We start from the raw sequence: 12,573 nt of genomic DNA, 5'->3' as shown, positions 1-12,573 counted from the left end.
TCTGTTCCCTGTGCCAGTGCCTCCTGCTGGCTCCCCTGCCTAGCAGTTTCTTCCCAACTCAGAGCCATCCTGATCCACACCCCCCCTCCCAGAGTCAGCAGGCAGGCTGGGTTGACAAGTAATCCCACCTCCCTCCTCCCACTCCCCTGAGGCCCCTTCCCAAGTCCAGCCCCTCACCACCAGCACCCCAGCGGCCCCCTCTAATTGGTTTAATTTATTCAGCCAAACAGCATTTCGTTGTGGCAGATAATGCCGCCTTCCCCGCCCCGCTGCCGTTCACCACTGCGCGGCACAAGGCTCCAGGTAGTTGACAATGAAATAAATTGAACTAAACGTTTTAGAGGGGGAAAAGTGATGAAATAGAACAATGGTCTAATTTACATGACATTCTCCATGAAGCTATTTTCACTGACGCAAATTATTTTGCTTCATTTCCTCCAATGCGCTCACTGCCACTTCGCTGGGGTGCTGCTGGTGGCTCCCTTTGCCTCCTGTCTCCTCCCTCCCCCTGTGTCTTTATTCTCTGGGTTTCGTGCAGGCTCCTCTCCCTCTCTCTCTTTCTCTCTCTCCCTCTCTTATTCCGTCTGTGCTGCTTCTAATCCGCTGCTGGTTCTCTCTTCCCGGCCTCACCTACCTCCCCTAGAACGGCCCTCAACACCTCTGGCAAAGAGGGCAAGGGGGTGGAGGAGAGGCCGGCCTCGGCACTGAGCTCCCTGAGCTACCGGAAGCGGCTCACCCTGAAGGACTCCATCGGGGGCACCGGGGATGAGGACTCGCTCTTCACCACCCTGAGCGAGCGGGCGGCCTCCCCAGAGAGGCCACCCCGGAAGACCTGCATGGCCCCCAGGGAGGAGCCAGACGAGTGCGGCTCCATCGTCTCTGAGGCCCTGAGCCGCCCGGGCCGGGGGCTGGAGAAGCGGTGGGGCTCAGACTTTGACCGGGCCTCCACAGTCTCTGCTCCCACCAGCCGGGCCTCCTCGGCCACACGGCGTGGCTCCGGTGAGGATGGGGCCCGCTCGTCCATGAGCTTCTCACTCTCGGGCTCCCCCATCTCCCGGCGCAGCACCTCCCGGCTGGACACCCTGTCCAGGACCCTCAGTCCTTCCCTGAGTCGCGCCTCGGGCCGGGGCCGGGACAGCCCGGATTCCCGCCTGTCTCTGGGCCAGAGCTGCCTGGACGCGTGGGACGACGGAGCTAGTGTGGCCTTGAGCGAGGCCAACTCCCAGTATAGCCATCCGTCACTGGCCCGCAGTCTTTCGGTGCCACCACGGCCTCGTGTCTCAGCCTCGGCCACAGATGAGCCCCTGGGCGCTGGCATCCGCCCCGTCAGCCGGCACTCCTACTTGGACCCTGACCTGGAGGCTGCCATCAACGAGGTCTTAAGCTTCAAACCCGGCCCGTTCCAGAGGAGCAGCCTGGAGCCCGACTCGGAGGAAGATGACCGGAAGAGCATCCAAAGCGTCCGCAGCGCCCAGCTGGACCTCCCAGCGCGGGCAGCCAGCATCCGCCGCTCGGCCTCCGCTGCCGACGTCTCCCGCTCCCGCAGCAGCCACAAGGGCCGGAGCCGGAGACGCAGCAGCTCCCACTCCAGCTCCAGCTCCGAGGACTCCTCGGAGCCCAGACGGCGGAAGAAGGGGCGCTCGCGCAAGGGCAAGAAGAAATCCAGATCAAGGAGAAAGAGAACGGAGACCGAGTCCGAGTCCTCGTCCAGCTCCAGCGGCTCTACGGTGTCAGGCCACAGCCGCTCGAGCGTGAAGAAGGGCCCCAATGCTGAAGACGAGGAGGCTGCGGGACGGCAGTCCCGGCAGTCTCGGAAGGAGGAGAAGAAGCGCAAGAAGGAGGTGGACAGCCTGATGATGCGGTACCTGTACCGGCCCGAGAGCGACTAGCGCGGCAGTAGGTGGCAGCTGGCGTGGGGCATGGAGTGTGCCACTCGGTGTGAACTAACATGCCCCCATCTCGCCCGCCCGCACGAGGCCTCTGCTTCACTCCTGTCGGGCACGCCTGGCCTCAGGGAGCCTTCTGGCTCCCACCTTGGAGAGTAGGGCCCGTTAGTCATCCTGAGCCCCGTGCCCCCCCAGACTAATCCTGCGGTGGACAGTCGCTCGCACTTATTAAGTCCCTGCTGAGGGCCAGGGCCCCCCCTAGATACTCACCTAATCCTCGGGCTAACTCCATAACCAAGGCCGGATGAGCCCCACTTTACAGGAAAGAAAACCGAGGCTCGAGGAAGTGAAGTCACTTGCCACAGTCACAGGTCACACAGCTGGGAAGTGATGTTGCTGAGATCTGAATGGAGGCTATTCAATTTGCCCTTGAGCGCTCCTCCACACGGCCCAGGGCAGAGCAGGGGGATAACAGGTTTGGTGCGCGTGCCTGGCAGCACTGATGCCCCAACAGGCTGGTCTCGGGAAAGGGCTCTCGCTTCCCTCCCGGGTGTGAGTTGGTGCACTAGTGGCCGTCATCTATTTTGAGGCCTTCTGGCTCGGCTTTCCCCTGCCCTGCAAAGCCACCTTCCTCCCTGGCACACATCTCAAGCCTCAGAGTGCAAGGCTCCCCAGGGCCACAGCCCCCACAGTACCACCCCCTACATCACACCCCGAGGTGCCTGACTCCCTCCCCAGCCCTCCCACCTGAAGCCCACACATGGGCGGCACCTCAGCTCAGAGCATCTTAAAAAGTAATAATGAATAGAAATTAGCAGCTGCTGACTGACAGACCCCTCCTGGCTCTCCTGCCTCCCCCAGCCTTCTCTCTGTGGGAAGGGAGATCTAGCAGTTAGGCCCTTTATGCCCACACCCCCGTCTCAGAAGAAAGGCGCAAAGACTGACTCACTGGAATCCCATTGTTGCCAGTTTCCCTGGTGGGTGGTGACATTTGGATCACCCTGGTTATGTGAAGCTGTTTTCAGCATGGTACCTCCCAGGGCAAGCTTGCTGCTTCCCAGGAGATGTGACCCCAGAGTGCCGCCCCCTGGAGCATGGCCACTGCATGAACTAACACACCTGTCGCATGCCTGTGGGCCTCGCGTGCCATGGGCACCCGGGCAGGTACACTGATTGGGCAGAATCCTCTCCAAAGGGATCAATTACGTTTTAAGAAATGGACAGGTAGGAGTGAATGTTACCTGCAGCGATTTGGAGATGGGTGATGGGATGGTGCAGAGAGGGTAGAATTTAAACCCAGACCAGGCTCATGGCTGTCTCAGAATCCCCAGACCCTGAGCTGCTCTGACACCAAGCCCCTGGGCTCAGCATGGGCTCTGTCGCTTCCCCCATGTGGCTGATGATTGCAGGGTGCTCTGGGAAGAGCAGGGAGCATCTGGGTTGCACTAGGAAGCTGTTGTCAGAAAAGACAAGTCTACTGCCTCATTCTTCCCCTTGGCAGCCCTGCCGAGTGCCCTCCTCCCCCAGCACAGGAAGTCAGTTGGTAGGCCAGGCCCTTCTGGGTACTGCACCCCTGCCTGGAAAGGGAGAGAGGTGCAGGCCTAGCTGGGCATCGTACGCCACCCAGCCTCAGACCCAATGCTCTCAGCCTCAGTCCAATTTTTGATCCTATGACCAGCAAGAACAACAACAAAAAAGCCTGTTTCTTGCCCCAGCCACCTGCACAGTTCCTCTTGTCCACCAGGAAAGCAGGAGTAGTTCCGAAACCCTACACACCACCACCCAAGAGGATCAGATTCACAGCAGGGAGAGTGGGCCCCAAGCCAGAATCTAGCGGGCCAATACTGAGCCCGCCAGAGAAGGGCCGGGGAAGGGAGGGCCTGGCTGGGCTCAGTGTGAATTGGCTTTGGGTAGTTAAACTGCCAAGCATGGGGGCCAGGAGCAGAGCAGTGGCTTAGCTTCCCATCTGGCAAAGGAGCCCAGTGAGAACTCCGAAGCCAAGCTCATCCACAGCAAAGGCAAGGGGAGGGGGCTGCCACCCTGGGCTCACCCAGCAGAAATTAGCTCATACACCAAATTGTTTGTGACAGCGTTGTGCAGGAGTAGCTGGCTTGTGGGGAGGAAAGCTTTTTGAACAATTTGGTTAAAATTTTCACATTGCCAGCCCTGACTCTTGGCCTGGGGAGGGGGCAAGGTGCTGGCTGTTGACTCTACAGCTGTGGTTCCAGAGGCCACAAAGGAGCCTGGCTTGTAGCACACCTGGCTACCTAGGTTCGGAGCAGGGCAGAGGAGCATGGCATTGGCTCCCCTCTCTGGCTACCTCTGCCGCTTGCCCAGCACTCAGATGGAGCCGTATCAGAACCTGGCTGTCATTTATCCAGGCGTCTGTCTGCTTGGCAATCACAGGAATGTGGGAGTGGGGGCCTCAGCCCAACTCAGGAGAGGTGCGAGAATGGAAAAGAGCTCAGATTGGCCCTACCCGGCAATGCCCCATCGGCATCTGGGTCGCAGTCCTGGCATCTGCCTAGCCCCCTCTCCCCGCCCCCCGCCCCCCGCAAAATAACCCTACTGTTTTTCCACAAAGTCCTTTGCCCAACAGCAGACCTTCGCACTTGGGTGCCCAGAAATTCTGTCCAAAAATTGAAAATAAAACCAGGCTCCCACTAATTTAGAATTCAAACAACCCAAAAGCTAAAATAACCCCAATTTTTTCTATGTTGCACAGTCATCATTGAGCTTTATAATTTTGTCCCTGAGACACCCTAGAGTCCTTAAGTGCCTTTGGCCCATCAAAGTAAGACTCATTTACGTTCAGTCTAGTTTGTATGAAATGTGTTTTGTGCTATTCTGATTCCTTTAAAAATGGTAATACATTCATGAGAAATAGGATAACTATTAACCAGACTGCCCCATTCCTGAACCATTCTGCATAATTGAACATGTATTCTATCAGGCTCTTCCTTCTCCCCGGGGAGACACAGAGAGCGAGAGCGAGAGAGAGAGAGAGAGAGAGAGGCCTATCTTTACATACTCCCTGGGCTCTCACCCAGGAGGGCAGGGAACATTCAGGTTTGGTTGTGTTTTCTCTTCAGGTCACCCCATCTAGCAGCAGGCTGGAGTCAGCAAAAGGCTTTGAGGTCTAAGAGTCCAAGTTCAAATTTCCATACTGGCTATGTGACCTTGAGCCAGAACCTTTCTGTCTTTGAACCAGCTTCCTGGTGACATTTCATAGGGTTATCATGAAGAGTAAGATGGGTGTCCAGAGTGCCCGGGACAGTGTCACACACAGGAAGTACTCCGTAGCCAAACCCTATCCTCCGAACACAGTTGGAAAAGCTAAGAATGTGGGTCTTGCAGAACACTGTTTCCTCCCCTTTCGGTTTGGGGATGGAAGTTCTTCCAAGGGGCCAGTAAACAAGGTCCCCCATCGGATTCTTAAAGCAGAGTTGGAGGCAGAGGGATCACGGAATTCCTGTTTATCCTAGGGAAAGCTCTCTAGGATGGGGAGGCAGAGCTCTGTCCCTGGGAGCGTACTGAGCAGGGACTCTGGGTGCAGGGCCCTGAGGGGTGGGGGGGGAACACAGTCTGGGCTGCATTTTGTTCAGTGTTGAAACTCCAGTGCACTTGAACCAGTGAAGGCAGCAGAGGTGGGAGGGGCGAGGGCAGGCGTCTCTAAGGCTTTGGGAGAGAAGGAAAAAAGATAACTGCAGCAAGAGGTTTCTGTCCTTGCTCAATGCCATGAGCCTGCCCCATCCAGGGGATAATTATCCTTCCCATCCTGGTGAGAGGAAGCTGGAGGCCTGATGAAAACTCTGTAGGATTGGGTTATGGTACCAAGAAAGGGATGACTATGCCACCACGAAGCAGAATTCTAGCCAGTCCCTACATCCTGAGCCTCCCTCCTCTTGCGGTGAGTAGATGATGCCATGGTCAAGGGCAGAAATGCTCACAGGCCTTAGGAAAACAATGAAGAGAAAGGATTAAGGTCTGGGAGTATCCAGTGGGGAAAGACCCTCCCTCTCAGAAGGAATCATGGTTGGGGGTGAGGTTACCGACCCGCAGTCTCCAAGCCAGTGTGGCCCATGGACCACCAGCATCGGAGTTTTCTGGGGAAGAACTGAAAATGCAGAATTCCTCGGTTCCACCCAAAAGCTAACAAATCAAAATTTCTCAAGGGGAAGGACACAGGAGTCTGTTGCCGATTCTTAGGTTGAGACCTACAGCTCTACGGCATTACTTTCCAGGGACTTTCAGAGGTTTTTGGAATCCAGACAATGCTCTCCTTTCTCTCACTACTCTGCGTATCTTCCAGGGAAGTGAGGGATTGGAGTCACCTCTCAATTTGTGGCTTTTGAGGAATGCTGTGGCGGGGTTGTGGGAGCCTCCTCAGACCCAAGGGCTTTGGTGCTGAAGGTTTAAGAGCATCGTTCCATCATGACCTTGCTCCTCTCTCCTCGCAGCCCTACCAGCTACTGGAAGTCCCTTGCCCCTGACCGGTCAGATGATGAGCACGACCCTTTGGACAGCACCTCCAGGCCACGATACTCCCATAACTATCTGAGTGACAGCGACACAGAGGCCAGACCGACAGAAACCAACGCATAGCCCAGGGGAGTGGTCTGTACCTCTTGTACCCTCCGGGCCTCTGCTGCCACGGCGCCTCTCCCAGGGAGTGGCAGGGCACAGGTCTCCCCCACCAGACTGCTGATCCGCATGGGAAACACCCTCCCCCTCCAGGTCTGGGGGGCTTTCCACGCTGCGGGTGTCTGACATCTCCACATGGACGAGGTGGAGGGGTGGGCAGAGCAGAGAGGAGTTCCTGAAGAGAACTTTTTGCTCCTTCTGCCTCCACAATGCCACACTCTGTGGGCAGTGGCAGGTGGCTTTGGCACGGCATGGAGCCAGCAAGCTGACCTCCATCTCAGCCCCCTGCTCAGGGACGGTGGACACATTGCCTGCTGGGACACTCTAGGTTGCTGGGTCCACGGGGACGAGTCGGGGGCAGGAACAGCCATTCCTCCCTACTGCCTCCCCTCCCCACAGCCCCCGGCTTGGGGTGAGGGCTTCCTCTTCTCAGTGCCTGCTGTCTTTTTACTTTTAATTTAAATACCCAACCTCTCCATCACAGCTGCATCCCTGAGAGTGGGAGGGGGCCGTGATGGCAGCTGGAGTTTGCGGGAATGACTAGGGGAATCTCATCTCCACTTCTCCGAGAGCGGTCCTTTCTCTGTGCAGCTGGAGAGACCGGTGAACGGAGCAGGAGCCGGATTCTTCGGTCAGCCTGGGGAGGGGCTCTCAGGTGCTTCTGGGTATGGGTTGAACCAGCCTGCACGGGCAGGGGTGCCTTGGTACCATCCGGCACTTTCATGCCCCACCCCCTCTGTCTCATCAGTGTGTTAAGTGCAATGACCTATTTAAGACTAAACCCATTCCACCCACACCAGGTCAGGGCCTATCCGAGCGCTGCTTCCCTGCCGCTCTGTCATAGTTGCCTGGACCATAAGCCCAGCTGGAGAGGGAAGGCCGCAGGTGGAGGGCTTGTGATGAGAAAAACTGAAGATGGGGGTTTGGGTCAGTAGTGATGTGTATTAGACACAAGCCTCCACCTGTGTCCTAAGCCGGAGCCATTGTTTTTCTTCCAGTTGTCTTGTCCCCACACACTCACCCTAGACAGGACCACATGTGGCCTGACAGTCCCATCCCCCACTCTAAAGGTCATCCCGCCAATGCCACCAGACTTGGGGGCCCGAGGGCAGTGCCTGGTGCCGCTCCCATCCGCTGTCCCCCCCACCCCCCTCCTGCAATTGGTTTGTACTCATTGGGCTGTGCTCTCTCTTCCCCGTTTACCTGATGTATGGAAATAAATGTCCTTTTCCTCCTGGCTCTGCCAATTTTCCTGCCTGTTCCTTCAGGCTCAGGTAAAGTCCTGGGTGGTCCCTGGGGAACAGAGGATTCTTGTGGGGACCGGGGGAAGCGCCTGGGTCACTGTTCTACTCCCACACCAGACCAGTACCACTCAGAGCTTTTTGGAAGGTCATTTGGGGCAGGCAAAGCTAGTAGGATGAGAAGGTTGGTCCAGAAAGACAAACACCACCTTTTAAGAGCCTGCAAACTGTAATCAGGTGAGCCATCCTTGCCGCATCCTCTCCTGGTCTCCGCTCAGAAATGTTGAGATCTCTCTGATTATTTTTTTTTTAAGATTTTATGTATTATTTATTTGACAGAGAGAGATCACAAGTAGGCAGAGAGGCAGGCAGAGAGAGAGGAGGAAGCAGGCTCCCTGCTGAGCAGAGAGCCCGATGCGGGACTCGATCCCAAGACCCTGAGATCATGACCTGAGCCGAAGGCAGCGGCTTAACCCACTGAGCCGCCCAGGCGCCCGAGCTCTCTATGATTATTAAATCTCACCAATTACAGACAACTTTTTGTTTGTTTGAGGGAAGCAAGTCCTTCTTACTAGAAAAAAAGTTTTAGGTTTAATTTTAGTCATTCCAAATAAGACTTTCTTTTTTTTTTTATTTAAGATTTTATTTATTTGCGAGAGAGACAGTGAGAGAGAGCATGAGCGAGGAGAAGGTCAGAGGGAGAAGCAGACTCCACATGGAGCTGGGAGCCTGATGTGGGACTCAATCCCAGGACTCCAGGATCATGACCTGAGCCAAAGGCAGTCGTCCAACCAACTGAGCCACCCAGGCGCCCCCCAAAGAAGACTTTCTGACCAAACATGGCAGAACTCCCTCTGGCCCCCAGCCCCATTGGCCACAGGGCAACTTGAGTAGGCTGAGAGTTCTGGCTTCTCTGCCTTGTTCAGTCTCTGCCTTCATGCCTCCATTTACGCTTGGTCTGCTCACTGACAGCTAAGAGACAGCTCTTGCAAAAGGGCAAAAAACAAATGACTCCTCCTACTCCTCTACCTTCTGTAATGTGACCAGTTATAATCCCTGTACCCATAAAGTTTCTTTTATAACTGGTCAATTAGGCTCCCCTGGTTTGTACAGGAAGGCAGAAAAGGGTATGAGACAGTCCTAACACCAAAGCTCTGGTGATGTCAGCCATCCAGAAAGGGTCAAGAAAGAGAAGGAGGGAGGAGAGTCCTCCAGAATGACTGGGAGAGGAGTATAAAATGGGTCCATCTTGAATGAAAGAGTCTTCCTCTCTCCACTGCTTCCCCTTCCCTGGTTGAGTAGAGAAGGTAGTAAAAGTAAAGTTACTTTTTTTTTTTTTAAACTGTTGTCTCCTCATATTCATCTTTTACTCATGCTTTCAAATAGGTGGGTGCATTTTCTGTTTCTCCCAGGAGCTACTGTGACCCCAACCCTCCCATCTGCAGATAAGATTCCAACTCTGTTGATCCACACTGTCTTGGGCCTTTGGTTAACCAGAAAGACCATCATCAGTATATACTGATGCCAATAGTAGTCTGGGGCAGGGGGCTTTGCTCAAGTCTGAAAGCTTATATTATTCATTGATTCATTTACTCAACAGATATTTCATAGCTGCCTACTGTGACCTAGGCCCTATTCTAAGTACTGGGGATCGATGAGTTTCCTTCCTTCGTAAAGTAGATTTTCTAGTGGAGAAGACAGACATACAAAATAGGTACCTACTAATATGTATGTGCAAGTTTTGCGTGAATAGAAAGATGTAATTCATAGTGTTTGTCGTCTAGGGGCTCATGGATTGGGGCAGACCCACATGGAAATAATTACATGAGACCTAACAGAAGGAGAAAAAAGTTGCTTTGGGAGAGGAGTTTCAGGTGGAGGAGGATGGGAAGGCTTCTAAAAGCTGGTATTTTGAGCTGGGGCTTAAAGAAAGGCTTGTACTTCCACAGGTGTACTGGAAAAAAAGAAGAGCTTAAGCAAAGGCCCTGAGGCAGGGAAAGATGGGTGGTGGTAGGGATCTCCACAGGTTGCCTAAGGAAGCCTGACACAGCCTCTCATGACCAACACTTCAAGTTGCAGCAAAGTCCCTTGTCCCAGGGTGCTAGGCTCCAGGTTGGGACCAAGGCCATGCCCTCAGCACCAACTCCCCAGAGAAGTCCGGGAGCAGGGGGCCATCAAAGCCCAACTTCCTTTTGGGTGTGCCTTCAGAGCTCTATAAGCTCCCACCCTCCCCTGTACACTCATGCCAACTCTGGTCCCTAAGATATAAAGGATTCTCGCAAAACAGGCAGCAGATCTATGCCTGTACCAGGCTCAAAGGTGCCTCGACATTCTCTCCTCTCCAATTTTCAGACCCTCAGGACTGCTGACTCCTGGATGAGAGGTGAGGACCAAAGCCCAGCGAGGCTCCCCGTGGTACCCGGTCAATGCTCAGAGATGATAGCAGCCCACAGTTACTCCTGAACTACCTCCTTTTGTTCTGTGTCCCCTTGGCAGATTATCCTAGTTGTGGCTCCCCCCCTTGCCCTGCCCCCATGCCTGGTGGCACAGACACTTAGCGATTTGCTCCTTAATTGTCCCCCAGCTAGGCTGCGCAGATGCCGCTCTTTAATCTCTCCTGATAAATGAATCACGCCGCTCCTTTAATCATATGTTCATATCCAAGCCAATTTGAATCAATTTGGCCGTGAGCGTGTTGCAAGAGATGCCATGACTGCTGCTCTCCCCTCCGGGCCCCAGAGCCAGCCCTCTGCTGTCCTCATCCTCCACGAAGAGCCCAGGAGGCCCACGGCGGGGAAAGGATCTCCTACCTGAATGGTGGGGACTTTTCAAAGTCAATCATGCATTCCTGTCCTCCACGCTGGGCCCTGTGGGACTAGAGGAAGCCGGGTTCCCAAGGGCTCCCACGTGGGAGAGAGGAGGCTGAATCCACAGCCTGCCTTCCTTGTCACTGAACAAAGGGCCCCACTGTCATCCTTGGGAGAAAGTGCTGCCTTAAATCTAACCATCATCCTTCTGTTCCCCTTTCACTTCCTCTGAGCTGGTTCTCAGGGAGGCTGAAACTCTTCCTCACCTTCTACATAGCAACACATTCCAGACCAGCCTATGGTCATTTGTCCTTGGCTGCTGCTGCTTCTGGCTGCCACCCCAGCGGTGGGAGTCTGTCTGTCTGGAGCTGGTTCCTGTCCAGCAGACCAGAGAAACCTCCGCGTCCTCTTCGCGTCCTCTAGGTCCCACCCCGCAAGCTCTGCCAGTCCGGGAAGGCGCCCTCCCATTCGCTGGGAGCCGTGTATTAGCATATTCATATGACCTTTGCATGACCGGGACCCCGCCCCCGCCTGAAGGGTCTTCCGGCACCTCCGCACCTCCGGGAGGCCAAGGCCAGGAAGCCGCTGGCGTCCTCCAAATGTTCTTAAAGCAGTTTACTGGGGCCGAGCCCATCGGCCTTACCCTTCAAGGATTCCCTCTGCGTGAGGACCCGTCTCTTCCCTCAGCCCGACGTACTGTTTTCCCGCCTCTTTGAGGGCTCTTGGAGGTCGTTGGCAGAAGCTGGGAATGAAGGGTGCCCTTTCCCCCCTGTCATTGTGAAACAGGGATGAGAAGGATGAAAAAATCAACAATAATTCCCATTTTGCTGAGCACCTACTTATTATGTTCCCATTTGCTGAGCATTTACTATGTCTTCCAACCTTTGTCATAACCATGCAGTGTCCTCTCCTTGAGGCTCGAAGAGGGGATGTGTGTCCTAACAGCTTGGTTCCAGCAAAGGGCCAGGTGTCTCCCAGCTCTTCTGGCCTTGTCAGGGGAAAAAGGGAGACGGGAGAGTCCCAGGAATCATTGTCATGTTCCTCATCTTTAATCGCTGTGTGCCTGGTATTCAGCAAAGCTTGGCCTAAGTAAGGAAACACTTCTTGGCATTTTGGGGGGAAATGTCAACCTTACATTTCTGTTGCTCCTTACAATTTTCAGAGCACCCTCCATACATTATCACATTCGGTGCTTCGTGCATATGGTGCCAACAATATGAGTAACAGCTCCACATGGCCCGGAATGCATATATTAAGCTATATTTCCCTCAGTCTAATTTCATTACAGCATAATGGAAAAATCCAGACCGTTCTCTGGGATTGGATCTGGGAGGAGTAATTTCCAGACCAATAGTCATTTTGGAGTTAACAAGGATGCTAGATTTGTTTAGAAGGAATTTCACAGAGAAATTGAGTCTTTTGTAGTGTAAACCCCAGTGATGGGTCATATACATGAGGGAGATTCCAAAAGGGATGTGTGCTTTACAATTGAAGTCAGTGACATAAATCTCCCAGTGGAATACTTAAATGTGCAGATAGAATATGCTTTAGATATCAAAAGTCAGCAATGACAGTTTTACAAAAAAAAAAAAAAAAAAAAAAAAAAAAACCTCAAAAAGGATATTAAGGTTCAACACCATCCAGACAAATTCTATTTGAGGTGGCTTAAGAGTCAAAGAGTTTCCACATTTTAATAAATTTTTATATGTTTTGTGCCACATCTATGATCTGACTAGATTAGGAAAAGAAGCAAATGGATTTCGGGAAAAGAGGACGCTAGGGGATTTGAAAGCAGAGAATCAAAAAAGGAGTTTAAAAACGCACACACACACATTCTGGTATGAGAAGATGCGGCCAATAGCCTTGGAAACATTATGTCTCTGAAAGACAGATCAATGACTGGTAATCAGGCAAATGCAAAACTGTGTGCAGGAAAATAGGCCTTATGGCTCATATTTAGTCCTGGGGACAGACAGGTGGCAATGGCAGGTTGGC

General features: G+C 53.7%; 1 protein-coding gene across 14 annotated transcripts in view; it reads left to right on the top strand.

Annotated features, from left to right (window-relative positions):
• MYO18A (myosin XVIIIA) overlaps nucleotides 1–7,071 on the top strand; it is a 94,002-nt gene extending 86,931 nt beyond the window's left edge. For 8 of the 14 annotated variants that reach the window (XM_059149904.1, XM_059149903.1, XM_059149905.1 and 5 more), the window contains one exon: nucleotides 644–1,896. In XM_059149904.1, coding sequence (XP_059005887.1) covers nucleotides 644–1,889 — 1,246 coding nt within the window. In that variant the 3' untranslated portion in view covers nucleotides 1,890–1,896. Of the gene's footprint in view, nucleotides 1–643; nucleotides 1,897–6,346 lie in introns of those variants that run through there. The other 6 variants (XM_059149910.1, XM_059149909.1, XM_059149911.1 and 3 more) reach the window with 2 other exon arrangements.
• The last annotated feature ends 5,502 nt before the right edge of the window (nucleotides 7,072–12,573 follow it).

Source organism: Mustela lutreola, chromosome 15, assembly GCF_030435805.1.
Source record: "Mustela lutreola isolate mMusLut2 chromosome 15, mMusLut2.pri, whole genome shotgun sequence".
Lineage (NCBI taxonomy): Eukaryota > Metazoa > Chordata > Mammalia > Carnivora > Mustelidae > Mustela > Mustela lutreola.
The sequence above is the reverse complement of the archived record's forward strand: the minus strand, read 5'-3'. Positions and strand labels throughout refer to the sequence as shown.